The sequence below is a fragment of the Castanea sativa genome, chromosome 2 (genome assembly GCF_040712315.1).
Source record: "Castanea sativa cultivar Marrone di Chiusa Pesio chromosome 2, ASM4071231v1".
In the NCBI taxonomy this organism is placed as follows: domain Eukaryota; kingdom Viridiplantae; phylum Streptophyta; class Magnoliopsida; order Fagales; family Fagaceae; genus Castanea; species Castanea sativa.
In genome coordinates, this window is record NC_134014.1 from 48,657,438 (window position 1) to 48,685,418 (window position 27,981).

A 27,981-nucleotide genomic window follows, 5' to 3' on the forward strand; every position below is an offset into this window, starting at 1 on the left:
TCAATATTTTCTCCTTTTCTTTAATGGTAGATTCAGATTGGAGTCAGAATCATAGTCAACAAGGTTAAGGGCCATTGAAGATGAGATACTAGATTTTTGAGGACAACATATACATTCTACTTTGACCCCCCACCTTCTAAGCTCAAAAGAACAATCGAGGTCCCATTCATATGTAACCTCAACGTGATTGTAATCAGATGGATTTGATTCATTCAATAGCTTCTGCAATTTGAGATGAGATCTAGAAAATACCCAGAGAGTAACAGAATCATCACCTAGCACAATCTCATTAATCCAAACTTCTCCAAAACCATTAATGGAGAGGTAAACATTTAATGCATAGTGTGAGAAATCATCAAATGGATGCTTCTCTAGTCCAAAAGCGAAATAGACGGCAAAAACATTTGGAAATATGCGACCAACATGGAATGATACGGAACTTCCAACACTTTGATGCTTGGAATTCAACCACCTTGGAATCTCTGTACCTGGTACTATAAAATTACGCTTATCCCCATCATCACCGAACAATTCTCCAATTAATGACCGTGGATCCACAAATGTGTCTCTTCTTTCTCCTTCACATAAAATTTCTCCAATCTGCATATAATTAGCAAATTCAACGAATTAAATTAAGAAAGAAAGTTTAAAAAAAAAAAAAATTTTGTTTTATTTTTTATTTTTTTATTATAACTTGAAAAAGAGAGACCTGATTCAATAATCTGCTTGAGGATTGTGCATCTAATGACGTACACTTCCTTGCATCTGCATCTTTTATAAATTCTGGAAGCCTACAAATTTGTCATAGCTGCCGGCAATTTTCTATATTAAGCCTTTCTAACGTAGTAAATCTGTTTAGGCTTTCAGGGATGCTAACAATATCAGAGCCAAATAGCTTTAGTGCTTTCAATACGGGAAAGTAATTGGGCTTCATCCAAAATTCTAATTCACTGATACACAGTTTCCTTAAGCTTGGAAACCCATATTCAGAAAGTCCATCAAAAGAATTACATGGTGGTCTCAATTTGGCAGTGTTACTACGTAAGACCTCAAGCATTTGCAATTTGTAGATGTTGTCAGGAAGATCCCTCAGGTTGTGGCAACCATTTAACCCTAATTCAGTAAGCTGAGTAAGAAACCCGATTGATGAAGGCAACTCTATGATGCCACTATAAGATAATTCTAATTTCTTTAAACGTTTCATTTCTTGATGAATATTGGGGAATTTCTCAAGCATAGGGCATGCGAAAAGATTCAACTCTTCGAGCGATTTCAACCTGAGGTTGTTTGGAAGATTTGGAAGACTGTCACAGTTTTCAAAGTCCCTTATCTGTAGCCTATCAAGAAATCCAAAGGACTCATGAACCATAACTAATTCATGACAATATGAAAGTTTCAATGTCTCTAGGTTTGTGACACACAATTCATGAACCGTAACTAATTCACTACAAAAAAAGAGGTCCAATGTCTCTAGGTTTGGAGCATACAATTTAGGTAATTCTGTAATGGAGTCATTCGGAAGTTTCATATGTTTTAAAATATTAAATTGGATACCTTGCAGTTTAAAAAAAAAAAAATCAAAATTTAGTTTTGGCCAACATTTTAAAAAGTTGTAAGAAATTATAATTCATAAATACTAATAATCATACCTGCTTAAATATTTTCTCCATTCTAAAGCAACTACTCCAACTCATGTTGAGTGTAACAAGCTTTTGAGGACAATATTTAGATGGCCAAGAAAAAGGAGATTTATGCCATTCAAGTAACCGTAACCCATTAGGGAGATATTAAAATTTTTCACAAATGTGCACATTTTCAACTAAAAGAAGTTTAAGATTTTTCATCCTTTCAAATGGTTCACTCTGCAATTTCATGGTTACCGGTTCAGGTGAGCGCAATATCATTGCTTGAATTTTATCAGTCCCCTAATTGAACAAAGAATAAAACAAATAAGTTCTTTTATATAATTTTTTAAAAAGCATAAAAATTTTGAAATTTTAAACAAAAAAATATTTGGAAAAAGGAAAAGTTGAAGTAAAAGAATTTGTACCATATTTCTAGTTAGCACTTCATAAGCATCCTCATAACACCATCTCCTGCTACGATTTTCAGCATTTTCAGATTCTTGTTGAATGATTTCCCTGCCCATTTGTTGTAACAAGTCATGCATTGACAATATGCCCCATTGATTAATAGTTATGAGACATTTATCGATAAGTTTGCAAATACCATCACGTGGATATAAATTGCAAGTTTCTAGTATATTTGTAACGTAATCCTTCTCAAATCCCTTGAAAAAACAAGCAACATAGAGAAAAATATCCTTTTCAGTTTTTCCAATCCATCATAACTTATTTTGAGCTTTTCTTGAATTTTTTTGTGAGGAATGTTTTTGTACTTTTCTAATGCATTTTCCCATCCATGTATACTTTTTCCACACAAATTAGAACCTATTATTTTTAGAGCTAAGGGAAGACCATTAGCATAATGTATAATTTGTTTTGCAACTTCTGAATAGTCTTCCCCTAGTTTATTCATTTGGAAGGTGTGCAGGCTGAAGAGTTCATGAGCTTCACTGATTCAATATCTTAACCTCATAAACTAGATGATCTTTTCCTAGAGTGGTTACCACTTGTTTGTCTCTTGTTGTTATAATAATTCTACTTCCTGAACTAAACCAATCACATCTTCCAAGCAAATTTTCTACCTGGTTCCATTCATCCACGTCATCAAGAATTAAAAGAAGCCTTGTATGACAAAGGCTATCTATTATCAATTCAATTCCTTTGGGAACGTTATCCACCTTTAAATACTTGTCTTGTAATATCATAGAAAGAAGTGTCTCCTGTAGTTGAATTATGCCATTGGTTGTCCATGACTTTTCTCTAACATTCTCTAGAAAGCAGCTCCTATCAAAACGATCAAAAATTCTATTATAAACAGCTTTTGCAATTGTAGTTTTACCCACTCCTCCAAGACCATGAATCCCTAGCATGCGAACACCATTTGACTTTGTATCTAAAAGCAATTCTATCTCCTCCACACGAGAATCTATTCCAACTGGATATTTAGCGACAAATAGTTGTGTCCGATTTGATGTGGTACTTGATATCTCTTTTATAATTTTTTTGATAAACTGAGTTTCGGATTCAAAGCAACTGCAAGGCACAAAAGCATAAGAAGCATTTGATGTGTTAAACTATATGAAAATCTATACTATAATATATATATATATATATATATATATATATATATATATATATATATATATATATATTCATATGAATTTTGGTCATCTCCTAATTGTAAGTGGTAGACACTCACTTTCATATGAATCTACCACTTTTCTACATCACCCACAATCAAACCTTTATAGTTGTAGTAAAAGTTGTGTTCCTACACTTTTTCCTCAATTAAATTAAGCACCCAACTTATGAAATGCTTCCTCCCACTTTTCGCTCTTTTCCCTATTTTCTAGAATTTTTTCTCAACATTTTCCTCTATAATAATGTCTATTTATTTATTTGTTTATTTATTTATTGTCTTACTCTCAAATTGTTGCTTGGTAAGCAATTAAGGATGCAATTATGAGATTTTCTCTCCTTCCCAGTATGACAGTATTTCAAAAACCATATCAAAATGTAAACGGAAAGGGAATCAGGAAAGAGGAGGCGATCTAGACTGGACCTATGGGTTATCTCTTGTTTATTTCCTACTCAGTACATGGACATAAAATTAAGAGGAGAAATCATTTACCTTGAAGTTTATATCCTTTATATATTAATTTAGATATGACTGCACATTTACTTATGTATGACGAATTTGAAGTTTTAACATGCGCTAATTTTGAGTATATACAATGTAAATCCACTGGTCTCTGGGATTACAAGTTATATATATAAAGAGTAAGTGAGTAAAAAAAGTAATATTAAGAGGGCATTTGGTTCGCCATGATATTATATTATGCCATAGTATTACATTATTATAATATTAAATTAATGTAATCTCAACACAAGAATACAACATTAAATTGTTTAGAAAGGTGGTGAGATTAAGATGATATAATATATTTTGTAATTTTAAATTATGGTAATGTTAGAAAAAATAAAATAAACCAAAAACCTTAATATCACATTATTGTAATGTACGCGTCATATCAAGGGTACATAACAGCGAACCAAATGCCACCTAAGAGTAATTGTGTTTCATGTTATGATAAAGGAAATTACTAATTATTCAATTACTAACAATTGAGGAAACGTTTTTGTGATGTTAAATCATGGAAGAATGATTATGATGAGATTCTTATGAAGCTAAGAAGTTTTCAAGACTAAGGTTATTTCAATAGATAATTTTTTTTTTTTTAAATCTCTTCTAAAGAAAAAAATTGTGGGTTATAGGCTTCTAACTAGCTCAATTAGTAAAGTAATTTATTATCAAATAAAAAATCCGAGGTTCAAACCCTATTTACACTTAAAATTAATCGGTATCTTGACTTGATAATAAAGAGTAATCATCATGAAGCAGACTCTATAAGATAAAATTCTATTTTATCTAACAAAAAAAAACCATCTAAGGAAAATGTTTTCTGAATCTAATGAGATATATCATTAGAGAAAGTATACAATATTTTTTAAAGCTATCTAAAGTTTTTTTTTTTTTTTATAAAGCAAATGAAAAATTGTGCGTGCATGCTCAAAGAAGTTAATCTCTAAGCGTATTCACGTATTAAGAAAATTTTCTAATTTTCATGTATTTATACATTCTTTATAACTCATACCACCTAACCCCTTTTATTGAGCTCTGTTAGCTTACCTTCTTTAAAGAAATAAAAATAGAAAATCGGTGAGGAGGTTTTATGCAATAGAGTAGTTGCTGGAGCCTTAGTTGAGCTTCATAAGAGCTAGTTTGATTTTCATTTAGTTTTTACTTTCCATTTTAGTAGTTTTGCACTCAATTAATTTGTAGAGATGTTTGTATATATAAATCAAGAGTTGAGCGTTGGAACTTTTGATGTAATAGGGGATTTTAGTGTGTGAACTTGTGGTATATTCCAAATTGATGATGTTTGTTATTATTTGGAGAAAGATATTAGATAAGCTATTTATCAGCTAACAAATAGACAATTTTTTGTTCACAGGTTTACTTTGGTTCATATTAACATCAGTCTTAAGCTTGGTATTGACATGTTGGTCATGGTGGAAAATGTGGAATTCATTTGGATTGCGAGTCGTGACAATTCTTTTTTTATAAAAAATATCTTATTCTGAAATTTTTGTTTGGCAAGTGATTATGGATGTGATTGTGACATTTCCTCTCTCTTAGCTTCTCAAAAAACCGAATCAAAATCTATATGGAGAAAGGAAGCAGCATAGAAGAGGCAATCTAAAGTGGATCCAATGTTTCTCTAGTCTCTCTTGTTTATTTCCTATTTAGTACATGGACATAACATTGTAAGGTGAAATCATTTACCCTTCTAGAAGTATATATTTTTCTGTGTTAATTTAGAAATCAATATTCTTCTACCTACATGATGAATTTGAAGTTTTACCATGTACTAACTTTGAGTATGCAATGCAAATCCTTTGATTATTTGGAAGTAAATGGTAATAATAAAACTATTAATGTTTTATACTACAAAGAAGGCAAAAAAGTAGCAATAGATACATACCCATTCTTGTAAGAGAACCCAGCCAAATAAGTTGCTTTGGTTAAAGCTACCCTCCAACTCTGAACCTTATCTTTGTTATGCTTTTCTTCATGTTTAGTTAGTGCAATCCCAAACTTTCCCTTTTGTTTACGTACTTTTGATGGATTTACTTTGTAAAAAATAGGTAGAACTAATTGGCCAAAATTCTTACACACAAGAATTTTGACAAGTTCATTCAAACACCAAGTTGAAGATGCAAAATTTTCAAAAAATACGACAATCGAAATCATTGACAATTCTATGGCTTTGAGAATCTCTATTGAAATTTATTCTCCTCTTTGAAGATTATCATCAATAAAGGTGTTAAAACCTTTGTCACATAAAGCGTGATATAAATGACCAGTAAAATTATAACGAGTATCTTTACCTCTAAAGCTCAAGAAAACGTCATACATGTGTCGGGCAGTGGAAGAAGAAGAGCCTCCTTCGTTGATTTGCAGAGCCATCAGAATCTATGAGCAAAAGAATTGAGAAAAAATAGAAGGAGAAGAAGAGAATGAAAGAAAGATGTGACTAAATGAAAATTAAAAGAGATATGAGTAAAGAAAGCATATCGGACTGTGTAAACAACCCTTCTTTTATATGAATGGCAGTGTCCATAAAAGTAAAAACCCCTATTTAGACTTTACACGAACTTTCATTCCTTGACTAGCAGTGTCCCTAAAACTAAAACTAAAAACTTCTATTTAGGGTCTATTTAGATACCGCTTATTGCTGAAAACTAAAAACACTGTAGCAAAATAATTTTTAAATGAGTGAATAGTGTCGTGAAACCCAGTTTTGAAGTTGTTTTTGTAGAAAAAGTATGTTGCGGGTCCCATAAACAGTGCACGGGACCCACACAAAAACGCCAAACGCCAGTCGTGGGCTGACGCAGACGCTATCCAAACGAAGGCTTAGTCTTTACATGAACTTTCATTCCTTAACCGGCAGTGTCCATACAAGTATCAACGTTTCCACGCATTTTGACTTTTCAAATCTAAAGTGGAAATATATAAGCTTTGAGAAACGTCGAAAGAACTAGGTTACCGATTCCAATTTTTTTTTTTTAAAGGAGATTTATTTTTTTAGGGGTAACTTAGTAATTCTAATATTGGGTTAGTAATATTTAAACCTAGTTGTAACGTGTAAATCCTAGCCAATCTAAAAATTTATTTGTGTTTTTGCATCTTACAGCTAAGGATTTCTAGAAGAGAAGAAGCCGTCCACCCCCCTTGCTCTCTTTCTCGTTTTTATTCTATCCAAGAACCAATCCGTGTTGATAAACCAATCATTTGAAGATTTATTCTAAGGACTTAGTCTTTCACGTGTATGTGTTGCATCTTTGCTTTGTGTCTCCATCGTGTTGGATGGCATTGAGACTTAAGGTCCAATGATCTTAGTGACATACTTGTTTGGCATAAATTTTGGGCGAAACTACATTATTAATTCTTGAAGTTTATCTTATGTATGCAATTAGTCCCACAAATTTCAAATGAGCACAATTGGACCTTCAAGTTTTCAAAATTAGCAATATAAGTTTTTCTGTTAACTTACATGGCTAACAGAAGTCATTTTTTTTTTTTAATGATGTCACTTTTTTTTATATTAAAAAATTACTAAATGAATTTATACATAAAAAAAAATAAATAAATAAAATAAAAACAATCTGACCCGATTCACTTCAAACCTTAATCCTAACCCGGTACCAAATTAAACTCGTTTGCAATATACTTCACAAACCCACGAGAGGGAGATTGAGCAGTTCCCTAGCCATCGGCGACGCCGCTGGAAACGGTGGCCTCCACCTCACGCGTCCTTCTCCAAGCGACAGCCTCCCTGCTTCTCTCGCACAAAAACTGACCTGCCTCCCTCCGGTGTCATCTCAAGTATACACTTTTTCCTCTAGTTGAGCAACCCAATTCCATTTTAGATTTGGTATCTCTCGTCAGATTAGGTCCATGTAAGATTTTTTTTTTTCTTCTTCTGTGTTTGTATCTGTGTCAGGTTAGATTGAGAATATGAAATTCTTTGGTAGGAGAGAATTTGGTTATGATGGAGAATGCATAAATTTAATTGCAAATTGCAGGCAATTCGCTGTAAACAATATCTAAAAAGGAGAACTCCTTATGAAGTTGTTGATTAAGCAAATTGCAGGTGTGATTTTTAACATGAATACATCAAGTGATTTAATGAAATGAGATTCTTTCTCTTTTCTTTTTTTTTTTTCTTTTTTTTTTTCGTGTACTGACATGAAGGGTACTTTGATACTTAATACTATGCCTGAATGACAATTATAAGTTGCATTCCAAAATTTTAAGCAGTTACTGTTTTTTTTTTTAACAATGGTAGAAGAATGTCTTATTATGGAATGGATAGTGTGCCCAAGTAAGACTAATTAGATTGGGCAACAATCTGAAAAGTGATCTAGAAGTTGTGTCTGACTTGTGTAAGATGATCTAAGACTATAAGATGCAGTTATGCTTATGAGTAGAAATACATCAGTAGTGAAACAGTGGAAGGATACTTTCATCTGCTCTTAGAGATTTTAATAGCTTTAGGGACCAATTGGTTCCTGGACTTTGATTTGTAAAGTGTAAAATATGGACCTTGTTCAGTAGTAAAATAATAGCTTCCTAGACTTTGATTTGTAAAGAGTAACACTTATCTTGGATTGGTCTATACTGGTTTTTACATGTGGTTGTAATGCTCTTTGAGATTTAAAACTCCATATCTGTATTGGTTTTTGCTTAAGTGAACAGTGAAAATGCTGCCTGCCAGTAATTTGCTTTGGTGAGAAATTCCCACAAGGTAATATGGATTGTGTCTCTTGTCTTGCACTTTATTATCCATCAAAACCTATATATTTACACAGTTCTTAAATTGAATTTTAATTATGCTTCCATGACTTTACAGATTAATATTTCTTATGCATATTTCCTTATAATGGTGTTAGGTAGCTGAGCAGCAAACATTTGTAAGTTCTGAAGACATAAACCAAGCAATGTTTAGAGATGTCGGCTAAGGAGGAAGATGTTTGTAAAAGAAAAAGATGAAAAAAGATGATTCTGGAGTAGATTACAAGGCTTGAAGAGATGAATTTTTAAAGTTCTTCTTCTTCAAGGAATCTAACAAGCGAGAAATTGTAAATATATTGATTTTACGTTGATTTTGACCCACTAAAAAGATGGGTGATTGGTTGCAATAGCAAGGTGGATAGTATTGTGAATGAAAAGTTGCAGAGATTAAAGCAAACATTTCGTTCAAATGGGAAGGAACAACTCATATATTGAGTTTTCTTGAAACTTAGGAGTATATGATTTTATTAGTTGGGTTAATTACAAGGCATTTGAGGAAGTGTTTGTGTAAAAGGATATAGGAGGTAGTGGAATTCATTAATTCATAGTTTTTCATGGATTTCAAGACCAGTACTTTTCTGATAATCTGAGATGCTCTTTCATGTTGAGTATAATACAGTTCTGAAGAAATGGAACTTCTGTTTGTTATGTGCCAACATAATGGTGTCATCCATTGCCCATTGGGAGACATGAGAGGTTAACTGAGCATTTGGCTTTTCTAATGGCTAGAAAACTAGCAGCCTTTTGCCATTCTCAATAGAATAAAGTTTCATTCAATAGCAATTAAGAATTCATGAAGGCATTGTGTGCACTGTGTTAGATTGCATTGTCTGGGAACCCATTATTGTCATTCTAAAATTATTTTGAAGTACCAGGATAAATGAAAAGCCAGCCTAAGATGGGTCCCATAATACAACTTGAACTCTGAAACAGTTTAACATATCTATTAAAAGACCATTAATAGGGTGCCATATATGGCCTTCTTGTATAAGCACCTCCATAATATCACTAAATCACATCTTATGCCTTACCAGTAAATAGTAGCAAATTCATGATGCCCGGCTACCAAAGTATTTAGTGCAAGCTCGGCCACCACTCATGGAAGGAGGTGGTAGGAGTTATGGGTATTCTAACGTCTGACCACTTAACACAGCCATCTTCTATTCAAATGCTATACCATAATTTTCTCTTTTGAATTAAAATATTCAAGACCATAAGAAATTGTTTAAACTTTTGGACAACTGCCATCTAGTAACCCATTACAATAGTCTCAACGTATTGGTATGTTACACACGCAAAACGGAAAGAAAAGCCGCTCATGCCACAAGCACACCAACAGAAACCCAAAGACTACCATTTCAAGTAACATAAGAAAGCCAGCTTCTATAAGCAGTGCTAAAATCTCCAAAAGGTCCACTACTTGACAAGGTTCTATAAGCAGTACTGAAATCTCCATAATTTGACAAGGTTTCCAATAAACATCATATTAAATTCCACAGTTCAACATGTTTAAATTTTTTAGAACTGTTTCAAAGAATGACAAAAAATATCGAAGTGTTCCACCCACTTCAAAATACACATTTATCTCAACAAGTGTCTTCACTCTCGCATATTTATACACAAGAAATCTTGTTCACTTCTGCACTTGTGCATTCATATAATACTTTGTAATTCTTCTGAATGTTTTACTTGCAACAGCCATTGTCTCCATTGACACTCCAAAACTATAACTTCTTTGTGTCTAACCTGAGAAAGTGCACAAAAGATATTAATCTAGCAGAAACAATATAGGCAATTTAGTTGTAACATATAAATGCAATAATCATAATCTGAGATAATCATACTCAAATAACACATTTTCACAATAATTGATTCTGCTAGACAGAAAGTTGCACCTTTTCAGCACAAAACAGAAAAGACAACAAAGCTGCAAAACCTCACACACTTTCTCAAAACAATTGATTATTATATCCTATTTAGTAGTATTTAACAAACCAAAAAGCATGGAATTCTAACTAATACTATGCATAAATGCAATAGAATTTAAACAATAAACAATATGTGGTCCTCCTTGTGTGATATTATTTCACTAACAGACATAAATGGGTCCACCATTACTAAGACGTGGTACTGACATGTATAGATTTATTCTAAAATAAACTTTTTTGAGCTACACAACACATATAGTCGCATAAAATATACTGAAACTTTATAATTTCAAAAGAAAGAGGAAAAATATTAAATTGTATGCACTTGGTGATAATTTTGTTTGACCTGAAACAGACACAAACACATGAAATTTTATATACGGCCTAAATGGGTTGCACAGCCACATTTACAATTTGGGCCACATATAGTGCAGAATCGTTGAGTTAACATATACCAAAATGGTGCCAAAATTTCTTGTATTCATACTTTTTTTTGAGAAAAGTTCGTTTATGTTGAAGTCCAAAATGTCCTTCGCTATTCAAAATTCCAAATAGAAGTAAGGTAAGTACAAACCATTTAAAAGGGATGATATTGTCCTTCCAAAGTAACACATCCAACCAACAAAGAATAATTGAACATTCCAAACCCAATTGAGAGCATGACAACACGAGAGAAAAGAGCAATACCTGAGAGGCTTTCCGAAGAGGAGCGGTGAGGTGTCGGTGGCTGTGCGAGCAAGAAGACACACTAGTGGCTGATTCTCTCTCACGCTGTTGTGCGTTTGTGAATCTAAAATCACCGTATGTGATTTTATTTGGAACTGTGTTATGATTTTAGATTTGATTTAAAGTAGGTCAGTTTGCTTTACATTTTATTTGATGTTGAAACTAATTATTGTATTAATTAAAAAATGTCACGTTATTAAAAAAAAAAAAAAAAAAGTCAAGTCATTGTTCGGTTAGAAACGTAAGTAACACCGCTAACGACAATAAGTAAAAGGACTAATACAATTCATTTTTAAAACTTGAGAAACCAATTACGCTCACTTGAAACTTGAGGGACTAATTGCACACTTAGAATAAACTTAAGAAACTAATATTGTAGTTTTGCCTAAATTCTTTATTTGGTTTGCTAACGGATTTACATTGGAGTGGTCTTGGGAAATTGCAAGAATATTGAATAGGCATTGGATTGATGTACGTAACTTTTCTCCTAATTGGTTTTATTTTTTCTTATATTAATGTATTTTAGCTACTGTTCTACAATGGTTATAATTTTATTTCGATTGTTAGCTACATTGATTTAAGGTAAAGAATAAATAATTTTCATGAATTTATTTGATTACTACATATATATATATATATATATATATATATATATATATCTAGGATATCATGAACCTATCATGGATATACATTAGCACAGAACTAGTTTCATCTAAATATGATGCCTAGTCATGGGATAAGTGTGACCATGGTCATAAAAGATTATTAAAAATATGAATTATATTTAAGTATTTGAACTGTTTGAGTACTTGAAACTGCTTATGTGTTTTTGGAACCTATTGTAAATTACTACTTTTGATATATGGAAAACTGATTATTTTCTAATTCATCTATGATATATTTGTAAAATTAAAATATTCAATTTATGTACAACTTATTATTTTCCAGGTCCATTTGCTTGATAGAACTTATTAGGACTTTGATTACTTATTGAGTTGTCAACTCACACCATTTTCCCCTCTAGATTTAGATTGTGAAGAATAACAAGTTTTGGGAATTTTGCTGTTGTGTTGTGAGCAGGGAAAGAAGTGTAGTGATTTTGGGATTAAATGGTCTTGGAATAGTCTTATATTTATTAACCAATTGGCATTATGTACATGAGATTTGGATTTTGTTCCTTTCGAATTAACGGAGATCTATTAATATAGAAATTGTTGAGGTATTTTGGATTTATTTGATGTGATTTTTTTGGATAAATTTTAGTTACAAAGAAGGTCTTGCACACTTGTAGGGTGCTTACTTTATAAGCATGCGACCATTGTCACGTATCTATCTTTCTAGTTGGGTTCGAGGCGTGACAATGGTATAGATTGATACAAAACAGTAAAACAATGCATTGGAGACAAGTTATAAATGAGAAACGTCAAAGAGCAATGCTAGTACCACAACTTTTTCTACAACTTTTGTAACAACTTGCCACATGGTAAGTTATAAGTTGTGGAGGTGTGGACCCACATGGACCCACCACTTTTTCTCCACCACTCATAATTTGCCACGTGACAAGTTGTGGAATAAATTGTGGTCTTAGTATTACTCAACATCAAAGACTCAAAACCACTATTCAAGTTGTTTTGAATAGATTATTGCACCACTGTGCACTGTTGCCGTGATGGTCATTCCACAAATATAAGTGCTTGTGGGGTGTGAGGTATGAGGGGCAAGGGTCAGGATTCAAATCTCTAAGAGAACGTTTCACACACATATACATTTAAATTAAGCTAGAATAGAATTTCTATCTTGTATATTAAAAATAAACAAAAAAAAAAAAAAATTATTGCAAACCTATTAAACCACTATTCATGTTGGGTTTAAATTTGGGTACCGTGTGCAAATTGAGGTTCGGGTCTCAATTTAATTAGGTCTACCCGACCCAAACCCGGCTTTTGGCCATCTCTAAATATAATACTATACCGCAGCCCATAGCTTGCCATGTCCAACACTAACGCAATTTAAGGTGTGGATAGATAAGAACGTAGATTGTATTGTACGTTCAATCTGATAATGAAACTCTACCTTGAGATTCTTAATTTTTTTTTTTTTTGAAACGGTCGGAGGTCAGCTCCTCCGTTAAAGCGTTTTAAGAATCTTATCGTTATTAGATGTGACCCAATTCTACAAAATTATATTATAAATTCGTTTTGATATTATGCTCAAACAATTGTGTGAAAATGTCAGAGCAAGAAACCATGCATCCTGGGTTTGACTTCAATCTTCAAACTGTACCAAGTTAAGAAACTTGAATAAATTCAGGAACTTGAACCTGGACAGGAAAGATGTCCATGTTCCTTACTGATGTCTTTGTTGATTAAAGGAGACGATTGGGTTGTTGTAAAGTTAATAAACAAATGAAGTAGAAGTCACGAAGATAATATGGCAATTTTCCATATGAATTTTCATATGAAGTAGAAAGATAAACAATTTATATTTTAATTTAGTCCTTACATTTTGTTAGCAATTATTCATATAATTTTCAACATATAATTAATTTAGTCTATACCGTCAATTCATTAATAAAAAATTTTAAATGGCTAACAAATTGCCCAATTGGCACTTTTAAAACATATGTGGCATACAAAATTATAATAAAAAATTATAATAATTGTTATCTTAAAAGACACATCAACATTTAAAATAAAAAAATAAAAACTTTTTCAATATCTCAATTTTAAATAATAATAAAAAAAGTAAAAACATTTCCAACATTTTCTTACACTTTCTTAACAAACAAACACAATTTAAATTTGCCAATCTCCAACTCCTGACACAAAAAATAACCCTAATACTATACTAAATTGAAAACCCTTTAAACCCAAAATCAAACACCAAACCACAGATCTACAATAAACCCCAAAACCCCATTTTCCAAACCCAGCAATTAACCTCTCTCTCTCTCTCTCTCTCTCTCTCTCTCTCTCTCTCTCTCAATTTGGTTGTGTTCCATTGATTCCCAAGAAAATCAATAGGAAAAAAATGGTTTGAGTGAAAATCAATTTTTGGGTTCCAAATATCAATGTGATTTGTAAGTGTGTGTCTGCAAATGAAATTTTCCTTGGCATCAAAGAAAATTTCAACTGTATGTGGCAATGTTGTGGTGTGGTAGTGGAGTATGGTGATTAAAATTTTGTTTGGATGCCAAGAAAATCCCACTGAGATTTTTTCTTTTTATTTATTAGTTTATGTAATTTTTACATGTAAGATTGTTAATATTTCACTTGGATACTAAGAAAATGATGGAAATATTGTTGGATTTCAAGTTTGAAGTAGAGATGGAGATTGTTAGGTTTTGTTTGGATGCCAAGAAAATGGGGAAAGAAAATAAAATTATTATCTTTTTTTAGTTTTTGTAGTTTTGGGTTTTAGATTTTGGCAAAAATACACTTTTGATCCTTATATTTTAGGTCAGTTCCCGTTTTGGTCCCTACCTTTTTGGAGCTCTTATTTTTGTCCCTGAAATTAAAAACACTTATCATTTTGGTCTCTACTGTCATCTTAGTAATGGAAAAATCTTACATAGCAGAAAAAGTGCACAAGTATCACGTTAGAAGGAAATTATTAGATACTCCCGAAGTACCATAAATGCATACTCCCTTCTCTCACATGAATGGTGAGTCCCACTATGAATTTAATTAGTGGGACCCGCCATTCATGTGAGAGGAGGGAGTACACATTTATGATACTCCGGGAGTACACAATAATTTTCCCACGTTAGAGCCTAACGTGGCTAATAAAATTATAACAAAATATTTTAATTCTATTTAATAATTCCATCTTAGCATTTAAATTGAAAAATAAAAATAAAAACAAAAAAATTTATTTCTCAACTTTAATTTAAAATTGAAAAAATAAATAAAAAACTACTTTCATTTGTAGTAACTTTTTCAACTTGTATTGAGCTTTACACGTTCCAAAAAAAAAATTTACCAATCTTTTTATATTTTCAATTTTCTTTTTCACTTTCTTGCTATTTCTTGGTAACCAAACAGACCTTCATTTTTATTTTCTCAATTTTCTTTTTTACTTTCTTGCAATTTCTTAGTAACCAAACAGATCTTCATTTTTATTTTCTCAATTTTCTTTTTTACTTTCTTGAAATTTCTTGGTAACCAAATAGTGTCACATGCATTAGCTTCAGCACCACAATAACCCAGATCCACCACCACCAAACCCGAATTACCATCACCAAAATCGTCCAACACCACCACCAAACCTAGATGCATCAACACCAAACCCTACAATCAAATTTCAATCATAACTCAGACATATTTTGAACCATTTAACAACCTAAACCCTCACACCATCACATATCAAAGAAGGAGTGACCAAGTGGGTGAGTCCAAGAACAAGAAGAAGATTGGCCGTTGTGTTCCTCTTTCTTTCTTTTCATTTCCATATGAAAAAACACAAACCCATAAAACCAATTTTAATGGCAATGATTATTGTACACTTGTACTTAATAGATCCACGGGATCATGTGGTGGCCCTGGTGGGTATTGATCTAGGAGATGTGTCTGTGTAGGGCTATAAACGAGCTAAGTTTTGTCGAGTAGTGCGTATTTAAGCTTGGCTTATCAATAAAAATTAAATGCTCAAGCTTAGCTCGAGCTTGAGACAAGCTTAAAAACAATGTTTGAACTCAAGCTCATGAGAATGCTAAAAAAATTAATCTTGGCTTGGCTTGAATAATTAGTCAAGCCAAGCTTGAGCTTAATATCAAGCTCAAACTCAAGCTTAAGTCAAGTTTTTTAGCTTCAAATCCAAAAAACAATTGCATTATCAAATGCTTATATCACCAAAAATCAGGTAAACAAAAAAATAATTAATGGGTAGTGGTAAGTGATCTCATGTGGACTATGTTATTATTAAGACATGTGTAATGTCATAATAATGAGTTTATTTAGTAAACATATATTAAGCTATAAATGATCTTAAACTCAACATGTTTTGTATCAAGCATATAAATCCTAAATTCAGCATGTTTTGTATCAATCTCTATTGTATACGAGCTTGTTCACAAACAATTGTTTTTGCTTAGGCTCGGCTTGTTTATCAAACAAGCCTAAAACTAAGGCTCAAGTTTGGCTTATTTATAAACAAACAAACATGAACGAACTTTTTATCAAGCAGAGCCTGAGTTGATCATGAACAGCTTGGTTTGTTTACAGCCTTATCTGTGTATCAGGTGATGGGTTTGGTGGGTGGGTAAAGGTTACCACTTTGAAATTTGGTTATTGTGAATTTTCTGGTCTGAATTTGATTTTTGTGGTTGAATTTTAAGTGTTCCTAAGTTCATCATATGTGTTCTTGTGCTCATGAAATGCGATTTTTTTTCTTTTTAATTCTTTTTATTTTTTTTAGTTAAAATTGTTACCAAATAAAAAAATTTACTAATATTATATTAGCCATGTTAGAGTCTAAAGTGACACATGTGCACTCTGTGTGCCAAGTCTGCAATTTTCATTGCTAAGATAACAATAAGGACTAAAATAATAACAGTTTTCGATTTTCAAGAACTAAATAAGGTGCTTCAAAAAAAGTAGGGACCAAGACAAAAATTTGCCCAAAATGTATGACCAAAAGTACATTTCCACCTTAGATTTTTAAGCTAGGTTGATTTTTGTGTCTATGCCAAATATGATTTTTGTGTTTGGTTGACAAGAAAAAACCAGGAATGTTCCAACAATTTTTTTTCTATTTTAAAATTGAGAAATTAAAAAAATAAATTTTCTTTCAAATCAAATGTTGACGAGAATATTTTAATATTAGCCACATAGACTTTTTCATTAGTGAGTTGACGGTAAAAATCAAATTAACTGCAAGTTGAAAATGACAAGAACCATATTAATTACTACCGAGATGTAGAAACTGAAGTAACAATGAAACCCAAATGATATTTTTACCCCAAAATAATATCAACCAATACTTCTTTGCCGAGAAATGCAAATTTTGCGGAAACAATTTTTTTTTTAAATGATATATTATAGAGAGAGAGAGAGAGAGAGAGAGAGAGAGAGAGACTACTACAACTATATGAATGCCAATTGATTTGTGGAAAAAGATAAATGAAAATATAATTAAGGCATAGATTTGCTTTTGGTCCCTACATTTTGATTATATTTTTATTTTGGTTCTTACTTTCTTCATTTTACCGTCTTTAGTCCCCAAAATAAAAAATTTGAGATGACGGCAGGGACTAAAACGATAACATTTTTTTTATTTTGTGGACTAAAAGTAGTAAAATAAAAAAGTAGAGATCAAAATAAAAATAGAATCAAAATATAGAAACCAAAAATACATTTATGCTTAAAATTAACAAAGGAAACCAAAGGAATGAGAGGATGTCTAAAACACAAATACTTGAAAAGTCAAACAAAGAGCCATTCACCTAACCTTCAATATATTGGGGGAGTTGGTAAGCATCATTGGACCTTGAGGCCAAGGAAGTTCCGGTTTATGTATGTAAGGAACTCTACTTTCCTTTGTTTGAAACTGACAACTACCCCTAAGATAGTCCAACTCTCTAATCTATTTCATTTGAAATTATCTCTGAATGGCTCAAAAAAGCAAGATTTTGATAATTGGAGGGACTGGATGCATTGGAAAATACATAGTGGAGGAAAGTGCGAAAGCTGGGCACCCCACTTTTGCATTGGTCAGAGAAAACACGCTTCTAATCCTGAAAAGTACAAACTCATTGAGAGCTTCAAGAGCTCTGGAGTGACACTTCTCCATGTATGTAAAAAACTCTAGTTCTCCACATCTTGCGTGTGTGTTGAATTCTCTGGTTGGTGCATTAACCTTGGAAAGTCATGCTAATTTTTTCACAGGGAGACATCTATCATCGTGAGAGCTTGGTGAAGGCAATCAAGGAAGTTGATATAGTGATCTCAGCAGTTGGATCAAAACAGATAGCTGATCAGGTGAAGATTATTGCTGCTATCAAAGAAGCCGGAAATATCAAGGCAAGCCACGTATCCTACTAAATACTTCTTTACACACATATATGTATAATGCTTGTAACTCATTTCATAAGTGGTGAAAAAACTTATTTTCAATGAAATGTGGGTGGGTTTTAGAGGTTCATCCCGTCCGAGTTTGGAACTGATGTGGATCGAGTCCATGCGGTCGAGCCAGCTGCACATTTTTTGGGGGTCAAGGCCAGTGTGCGGAGATCAATCGAGGCTGAAGCAATTCCATATACCTACCTTGTGTCCAATGGCTTTGCTGGGTACTTTTTGCCTAACTTTGGACATGCAGGTGCCACAGCTCCTCCTAGAGACAAAGTAATCATAATTGGAGATGGAAACCCCAAAGGTATATTGTATTAGCATGAAATTCATTCATCTTTCTCATTAATTTTTTTTTTTATCGAGAATTTCTTCATTTATTGTAGATGATAGATCCACTATTATGGCTAAAGATGACAAAAGTAATAATTTTCCATCTTATCAGCAATTTTTGTCAAGGAAGAAGATATTGCGAATTATACCATAAAAGCAGTAGACGATCCAAGAACCTTAAACAAGGTGCTTTATCTTAAACCCCCTGCCAATATTTTGTCCTTCAACGAAATTGTCTCCCTGTGGGAGAAGAAGATTGGCAAGACCCTCGAGAAGACTTATCTTTTAGAGGATCAACTTCTGAAGAAAATCCAAGGTTAGTAAGAACAATTTCACCAATTGATTTATAATGTTTGCTTATAGATCTAATTTATTAGGGTACACCTTGTTACCTCATTTGGATTATTAGGGGAGTTGTAATATCTTCTTTATTTCTTTGTACTATTAGCCAAACCAGCTAATTGTAGCTTCTTGGTTAGTCAAACCAGCTATCTGATACTTACCTTTGCTTTTCTGCAGAGTCTCCCATTCCTTTAAACTTCTTTCTATCCCTTAGTCACTCTGTCTTTGTGAAGGGAGCTGCTACAAGCTTTGAGATTAATGCTTCTTTTGGAGTGGAGGCTTCAGAGCTTTATCCAGAGGTGAAATACACCACTGTGGATGAATACTTGGATCAGTTTGTCTAAAAAAATCTTGGATCATGTAATGTGATGATTATATTCCAGTGTACAATAAAAATAAAATTCTGTTGTCTATGAGGCATTTGTTACTTGTTAGCTATGCCCTTCTTTGTGTCGTGTAAAAACCTTGGATTGTGACCTTTGTAACTTCGTTTCTTGTCAATATCTTAGTCAAATTGTGCTTCCAGTAATGAAAATTTTAAAAATGCTAATTATGAGGTTCTTGTTATCTTATAGCTGCCTATCTAGTGATAGAACATGTTAATTTCTCAGTGCTTCAAATCAGATTTTCTTTTGCTTTTGCTGGAGGGCAATGAAAAAAATCCTCAACCCAGTGTTAGCAAATTATTTGTGCATCAAGGTGACTTTTGATTATGAGCTGTGCATCAATTATAAGTAAATATTTAGAACTAAAACACATGCATACATATAGATACATTTAAAATTAAACAAAATTTTTATCATAAAATATAGATAATTAGTCAAATTATTTTTTTTAAAGTAAACGTAATTAGTCATGTATTAAAATTCTTGCCTAAATTTAATACTACTTATGATCATTTTTTTTTCTAATTTTTTATAAGATAGAACGTGTGGTGATTTTTATTTTCTTTATTTTTTGAGAAACATGTGGTGATTTGAAAAACTTAAGTAGACACATGGAACAACTTAAGTGAATAATTATGGTGTAGTTCCCACATAAATTTAGACACATGATGCGAAATTAGATTATAATTTCAAACTCTAATTTAATTTTCTCTAAACTTTACCTATTAATATATATTGATGACTTATAAATTTGAATGTTTTTTAGTTATATGACTATATTTTTTATGGTTTATTAAATTTGAATGGTTTATTATTAACTAATTTGGCACAAAAATTTAAAATTTAAATTATATGGAACACGTGGTGCAAAATCAAACTCTAATTGAAATTCAATTTTTATATTAAATTAACTCACTTGGCACAAAATTCTAAAACTTAGCTTAGATGAGACACATGAGGCAAAATTAGACTCTAATTGAATTCCAATTTGAAATTTAATTGGATTTTCTCTCTGTTTTACCTATTATTATTATTATTATTATTATTATTATTATTATTATATTTAGAACTAAGTATTGCAAAAATAGGTCTTTTGATAGGCTAGAGGTTTGCTAACTTTGATAAAAGGGTTTTTTTTTTTTTTTTATAGAGGAGAGAAGAGTCGATGAGATCCATTAAACATACAATAAGGAAATTTGTTCATAACAAAACAATTTCTCTAAATTATTTTCAAAATAAATAATTAATAGGCCACTAATTTCAATGCTAAACCTTATAGTTTAGTGCCAATTCTCAAAAAAGGGTGCCCCAAGCAAGATCGTGTGTCATCAAAACAAAGTGTAACATGTTGTTGTATTACCTTTTTATCCTTGAAAATTGAATATTTATAAAAGATCCCTAGTTTGTTCCAGTAAATTATTATTATTATTGTGGGGGCCCGATGACCGAAAAAGGTACTGTAGTGTTGATATTGTAGTGTTATATGTCCGAAGAGGGAGTTCACCCGAGGAGAAGAGAAGAAGATACGAAAAGATTCTTAGGAGCTTCAAGAAGGGAGAATTGACTGGAGAACAAGAGTCATAGAGGTGAGGGGAAATTTTTAGTAGGAAGTAGGCTGTGGCCTCCGCATTAAATGGTAGACAACAGTTTTATCAGCTATATTAATGAGGAAGTGACTTGAACAATGCAACTCACAGCTAAGCAAACTCCTTCTACCACCTTCTACAGATGTTTAAAGGGACAAGTGTCACCAAGATAAATTAGGTAGGTAAAGATGGGAGGTCAAGATGAGATGCAAGTGGAAGTATATAAGAAAAAGATGGTTTTCAGATAGAAGGATTTGGGAAAAAATATCAAAGAAAGAGAGAGTTAAAACCAAAGCTTAGAGAGAAGAGAGTGAACAGTGTCTTTTACTGTGTATCCTTGACCTCCTCGGGCAAGCTTGTATTAAGACTATTTCCCAAATACTCAATAATATAAAGTCTCTCTTCCTTATTTTCATCCTCGGCCAAGGCCCACACTTGTTGTTTGATTCCATCTCTTAGAAATTTATTGGTTTGGGCCAAAATTGAACTGTACAAATCTACCATTCTAAGTGGGCTTGGGCTGCTAGATATTTTGGTCCTTACAATTATTATTCTAAAAGAGAAGTAAATTATTATTATTGTTGTTATTGTCGTTTAAAAGAATAAAGTATATATTTTTTCCTTTAAAATAGAACAAAAGAAATTATTATTAATATTTTTTTAATGTGAGAACAATATTAATTATTTACTATATAAGAATATTTCATGATTGATTTCACAAAACTAATTGACAGTATTTATACCTAATTAAATAATAATAATAATAATAATAATAATAATAATAATAAAAAGTGTCGAGATCGGTAATCATATTGATTGTAACATTGTTTTTATTATTATTGGAGATGTTGTTGAATTCTAAGGTGAATGTTTACGCTTTACTATTAGACATGAACTTCTCTTAAATTTTTAAAAAAAAAAGTTGTATACAAATAATTCTTGAAATCATAAGAATCAAGCTTTTTAAGTTTATTTTATTGATTTACAAGAAACAAAGATCAATAACTATGTTATCAATTAAATATTTAAATTTCAAATTTTTGTAGTACTAAATTATGCATAAAAAATAAGTTTATGGATTTTTTTTTTGATAAAAAGTTTATGGATTTAATGGTAAATAATATCCTATTTGAACAAAATTTGACATGCATGTATTTTTTTTTTAAGGAAAAAATGGTTAGGAGGGGGGCGACCGGTGTGGCTTTCCTACTTAGGCATTACCACAGTAGTATCCTAACCGCTCCCAGGCAATACCCCGTACTCCAGGTCAGTTAAGTTACGTTAACTGTTTGGGATAGAGAAGGGATATAAGAAGCACTAGTTGTTAATACTCAAACCCAAGTCCCGAGACTTGTTGGCCTAGTTTCTTACCAACTAGGCCACTAGAATGTTGGTATTTGACATGTATGTTAATTAAGAACATAAAAAATATATGCAATCTAACAATTGGATTTTCAAAATATGTAGTCATGTTAATTTTTTAGTGAAAATTTGTAAACTTCGTCCATATATAAAGTTACAAACAAACCCCCCTCCCCCCTCAAAAAAAAAAAAAAAAAAAAAATCCAATCATACTCTTGACGATTTGCTTACATGACTCAGACCTATCGGTGTGTGTATAATCCTACATTGATTAGGAGTGTGCTCGTATGTGAGTTGATATACTATTGTGGGTTTTATTTGGTATCTTTTGAAACAAGGTCCAGATGAAGTGTTGGTCTTATCTATTTCATATGCATGTCTCGTCCTGTCTAGTTGCTCGTCATTCTTGGGCTTTTATAGCTAGTCTGCTTGCCAAGCTTGTTTTTTATAACTGATTGTGATTGTTGGGTTTTTGACACTATTGGTGTCTAGTTTTTTTGTAATCTTTATTACTAGATTTTGGTATTTTTTTTACTAAGTCAATGCCAATGGCATACCTAACTTAACACATCACCAGACCATTTGTCTTGTCAGCTTCTTTTTCTCCATCAAATAGTTCTATTTGACCTTCTCTTCCACACAAATTGATTATTCTCTCCAGTAAGAACAAATCATTTTAATTCTCCTTTTATCTTGAATGAAAATGCTTTATAGAAAAGTGTTCTTGAATTTTGGTGTGTGGAATTGCGCCCAAAATGAAGATCAATACTATAGTTTTATCTTGAAACGTTATTCTGTATTAAAAAAAAAAAATCCATTTTATACGGAATTTTACTCCAAGTAAAAATCAGCCCTCAAAAACAACACATTCGCTTAATTCTATAGTTAGTGAGATTTTCAAATTAAACTTGTTCCTTATTGTTAAAAACTAGTGCATTCACGTAAATAAGTTCCAACAAAATCAAAATCTTAATAAAAAGAAATGGCACTCTCCCCCTTCCCCTTATGCAATGTTGTACATATTTGCTTAGTGTACAATCTAAGATTTACATTGCTATTGCTAGTACAATTTAAATTTAGAATTACCCTATTATATCTACTACTATTTAAGAGGCTTCTTCTATTTGGGATCCTCATTTTTTTTTTATTCAAAAATGCCCTTACACCATTATATTTAAGTAGAGACAAAACTAAAAAACTATGCGATAAAAATAAAACTCTATTTCCCATTAAAACATTGCCTAAAAAATAAGACCACTCTCTTGTTGATTTTTAAATTGCTTTATCCACTTATAAATTCAAAATGCGTAATATTAATGAGAAAACGTATAACCACTGCAGACCCTTGATATGGTAGTCACTCTATAAGTGGGGTGAGAGGTGTGGGGTGTGAGGTGTGGGGGGAAAGGGTCTCAGTCCAAAGTTTCCAAGAAAGAGTTTCACACACATATACACTTAGATTATACTAAAATATAATTTCTATCTTATATTAAAAAAAATATATTAATGAGAAAAAGTGTAACCACAGCACACCCTTGGTGCAGTGGTCACTCTATAAGTATAAGTGTTTGTGGGTTGTGGGGGGCAAGGACTAGTATTCAAGTCTCTAAGAGGGAGCTTTACACACATATACACTTAGATTAAATTGGAGTATAATTTATATTTTATATAAAAAAAAATGTAAACTTTAAATTGGAATGAATGAAAAATTATGATACTAAAAAAGTCTCATCGCACATGCATAGTGCTAATGAAGAAGCTAGCATTCATCTAATGGAATGAAACTATACTCTTAAGTGTGCGTTTGGATAAGAATGAAAAATTAAAATTATTTCACTATTCAGCTTATTTTTGCTACTATTCATGGGTCCCACTGAATTTTTTGACACTATTTATGACTCTCACTCTATAATTTCAGCTAACTTTTACTTTTATTTACAGTACTTTCAGTAATAATTTTTCAATTTTAGTCAAATAAACGGTATCTAAACACACCTAAGCCCCTGATACTCAAAAAAAAAAAAAAAAAACAGTTGGAGCTCAGCACGTACGTTTGGAAGTTAGCACGAACGTCAGCGTACGTTTGAACTCTTTTCTTTTTTCTTTTCTTTTTTCTATAGTAGAAATCACTGCGATCCCTTGCATACTGCATGACGAAATATCATATACAAAACCTATATAACTAATATAGAATTAACAAAGGAAATATAACTTCAAAAACAAAGAACAAAGGAATGAGAGTCTGTCTAAAAAAGGTCATGAAAAAGTCAAACAAAGAGCCGTTCACTTCACGTTTATTATATTGGGTTGGTGGTACGTACGCATCCATGACCATGAGACCAACAAGACAGTTGCTGATTATGTATTTAAGGAACTCTGTTTTCCTTTGTTTGACACTTAGAAATACACTAACATAGTCTAACTCTCTGCTTTTCTTTAACCCATTAACCCAATAGTCATTTGAAATTATCTCCGAATGGCTCACAAAAGCAAGATTTTGATAATTGGGGGGACTGGATACATTGGAAAATACATAGTAGAGGAAAGTGCGAAAGATGGGCACCCCACTTTTGCATTGGTCAGAGAGAACACAACTTCTAATCCTGAAAAGTCTAAACTCATTGAGAGCTTCAAGAGCTCTGGAGTGACACTTCTCAGTGTATGTACAAAGTCTAGTTCTCCACAACTTGCGTGTGTTTAATACTTTGGCTTAGTATATTGATCTTGAAAGTCGTAATTTTTCACAGGGAGACATCTATGATCATGAGAGCTTGGTGAAGGCAATAAAGCAAGTCGATGTAGTTATCTCTGCAGTTGGAATACAACAGATAGCTGATCAGGTGAATATTATTGCTGCCATCAAAGAAGCTGGAAATATCAAGGCAAGGCCAACATCCTCAAAGTGACCTCTGTTTCATTAATTCATATATTATTTCAGCAATTTACTTTTATCAAATGATGGTAATGACTTTTTTGAAACATGTTAAAGCAAAAAAGCAAAAGTTGATGACCAAATATGCAATTTAACTTCTTCTATTAGCTGTTTAGCTTGTAATTGTTGAACTAAATGAGAAATCAAGAAACTTAAATTATATACAATGAAATATTGGTGGGTTTCAGAGGTTCCTCCCGTCCGAGTTTGGAAGTGCCTTGGATCGTGCCAAGGCAGTCGATCCAATTAAACATCATCTCGGGGTCAAGGCTAGCATCCGAAGATCCATCGAGGCCGAAGGAATTCCATATACCTACCTTGTGTCCAATGGCTTTGCTGGGTACTTTTTGCCTAACTTCGGAATTGCACTTACAGGTGGCTCTGGCAGTTTCACAGCTCCTCCTAGGGACAAAGTAACAATAATTGGAGATGGAAACACCAAAGGTATATATTAATATCAATTCTATCATTTTTCTCTTTGAACTTGTCAAGATTTTCTCATTTGCCTATGTATGTGCGTGCGTGTGTGTGCCTTTTACTAGATGTAAGTCAACTATAGATCAACTACTTTGGTTAATAAAGGTGACAAAGTAATTGTTATTTTCTATGTTAACAGTAATTTTATCCAAAGAAGAGGATATTGCGACTTATACCATAAAAGCAGTGGACGATCCAAGAACCTTGAACAAGGTCCTTCATCTTAGACCCCCCGCAAATATTTTGTCCTTCAATGAGATTGTCACCCTATGGGAGAAGAAGATTGGCAAGACCCTTGAGAAAACTTATCTTCTGGAGGATCAACTTCTAAAGAAAATCCAAGGTTAGTAAGAACAATTTCACCTGTTGATTTATAGTGTTTTCTTATAGATCTAATTTGGTTTGGATCATATATCCCTTCCTCCCTTAGACGTGTGAGTTGTTTCGATCTAATTTGTTAGGATACACTTTGTTACCTCATTTGGAATTTGGATAATTATTAGGGGAGTTGTATTATATTCTTCATTTCTTTTTATTGTTAGTCAAACCAGCTAACTGTAACACCAAAGATTCGCATATAGACAATACTAAAAAATTTTAATTAGAAGTGACTATGTACACATTAGTTGTATTTGACTATATTTCTGGACGACTGACTTCATTTCATCAATATTTAGTGCATAACTTGTTTGGTTTCTTATTGAAAATTTTGGTTGGCATAAATATAATAAAAAAGGAAGTAATCCTCCTATTGATTTGATGAGCAGTTCCATGTACTAGCCAGAGAATGTTGACAGTTTCACAGATGGTTGGGCTCTCTGATACTTATTTTTGCTTTTCTGCAGAGTCTCCCAGTCCTTTAAACCTCAAACTATCCATTGCCCACGCTAAATTTGTGAAGGGAAATCTTACAAACTCTGAGGTTAAGGCTTCTTCTGGCTTGGAGGCTTCAGAGCTTTATCCAGAGGTGAAATACACCACTGCGGATGAATACTTGGAGCAGTTTGTCTAAAACTTGGAACATTCCTTGTGGCAAAGGGAAATATCTAGTGCAAACACTCACTTACACACAGTGTAGTGTGTGAAATAGACATTGCTCAAAAATAAAATCTATGTTGTGTATGTGGCATTTGTTACTTGTTAGTTATGCCCTTGTTTGTGTCATGCATGTAAACCCTTGGATTGGGTCCTTAATTTGTAAATTTGTTTCCTGGTGAATATGTTAGTCAAATTGTGCTTCTTGTGATGAAAATTTTAAAAATCCTTGTTCTGAGGCTCTTTGTTGTAGAACATGTTAAGTACTCGGTGTCTCAAATCAGATGCTCTTTTGCTTTTGCTAATGGAGGGCCATAAAAAATTCATCCGAACCAGATGTTAGCTAATAATTTGTGCATCGTGGGACTTGTGGTTATGAACTGTCAACTGTGCATCAATTAAAGTAAATACTCAGAGCCAAGTATTGCAAAATAAGGTCTTTTGATAGGCTAGCAGTTTGCTTACTATGATAAAAAGGATTTTTGTTGTTCACTTGATATCTTTTAAAATTTTGTAAAATTATACTTTGCAATCAAACATGAATTTCTCTTAAATTTAATAATAAAAACAGAATTTATAATTTTATTTTATTGATTCACAAAAACTAAAAAAAAAAAAAAATCCAATCATAATTTTGGGAGATTTGGTTACATCTGTTGGTGTGTGTTAAAAAAACTTGACCATATGTTTAATCATATACTGCTATTGTGGGCTTTTTTCTTTTTTCTTTTTTTAAATTTTAGTTAAGAGGCCTAGATGAGGTATGAGTCCTATTTATTACAGACGTGTGTCTCGCCTAGCTAGTAACTTGCCCTATCTTGTTGCTTATCATTTGATTCATTTATAGACGTTTGTGACCATTGGATTTTTCATTTTTGGTACCCTTGGTGTGAACTTGTTTTTAATACCTTTCCTTTTGTCATTCCAACAAGAATATCATTGAAGCAAGAGAAAAATATGTGGCAAAGGAAAATCACTCTCAAGAGAAGAAAAGATGTTCGGAAACAGCTTATTTAATTGAAACTCATAAATAGTACCAAAAAAGTGCAATGAAACTCGTGAATAATACCAAAAAGAAGTTAAAAACTCAAATAAGGTAAGCTCTTAATCACATCTCGTAATTGAACTTGTGAGAAAGTGTTATGATGGTGTATTAAATCAGTCATTGACTTGGTCAAATAATAGATTAGCTTACGAGGAAAGCTCCAATGAGCTAAACTGAACAGTCAAAAATGGCTACAAAAGCCCAAAAAAGGCAAGAAA

The 27,981-nt window shown here is 32.4% G+C and overlaps 1 protein-coding gene, 1 long non-coding RNA gene and 2 pseudogenes across 2 annotated transcripts; 3 read left to right on the top strand and 1 right to left on the bottom strand.

The window, feature by feature from the left end:
- LOC142623553 (disease resistance protein Roq1-like) lies at positions 1–6,156 on the bottom strand (annotated as a pseudogene).
- Positions 6,157–7,368: 1,212 nt separating this feature from the next.
- LOC142623968 (uncharacterized) lies at positions 7,369–8,994 on the top strand. The gene is made up of 2 exons (XR_012842257.1): positions 7,369–7,652; positions 7,779–8,994. It is a non-coding gene; the product is annotated as an uncharacterized LOC142623968 (long non-coding RNA).
- Positions 8,995–17,699: 8,705 nt separating this feature from the next.
- LOC142624566 (phenylcoumaran benzylic ether reductase Betv6-like) lies at positions 17,700–19,498 on the top strand (annotated as a pseudogene).
- Positions 19,499–24,739: 5,241 nt separating this feature from the next.
- LOC142624568 (phenylcoumaran benzylic ether reductase Betv6-like) lies at positions 24,740–26,966 on the top strand. Its single transcript, XM_075798175.1, has 5 exons — positions 24,740–24,933; positions 25,022–25,156; positions 25,395–25,650; positions 25,823–26,026; positions 26,529–26,966. Exons 1-5 carry the CDS (start codon positions 24,751–24,753, stop codon positions 26,693–26,695), a joined length of 945 nt encoding a protein of 314 aa, XP_075654290.1. The 5' UTR covers positions 24,740–24,750; the 3' UTR covers positions 26,696–26,966.
- Positions 26,967–27,981: the final 1,015 nt, after the last annotated feature.

Excerpts from the sequence above, each read along its gene's own strand:
- LOC142624568 (XM_075798175.1), top strand. The coding sequence starts at position 24,751 with ATGGCTCACAAAAGCAAGATTTTGATAATTGGGGGGACTGGATACATT. Across the intron at positions 25,157-25,394 it reads AAGAAGCTGGAAATATCAAG|AGGTTCCTCCCGTCCGAGTT; the intron begins GCAAGGCCAACA and ends GGTGGGTTTCAG. Across the intron at positions 25,651-25,822 it reads TGGAGATGGAAACACCAAAG|TAATTTTATCCAAAGAAGAG; the intron begins GTATATATTAAT and ends CTATGTTAACAG.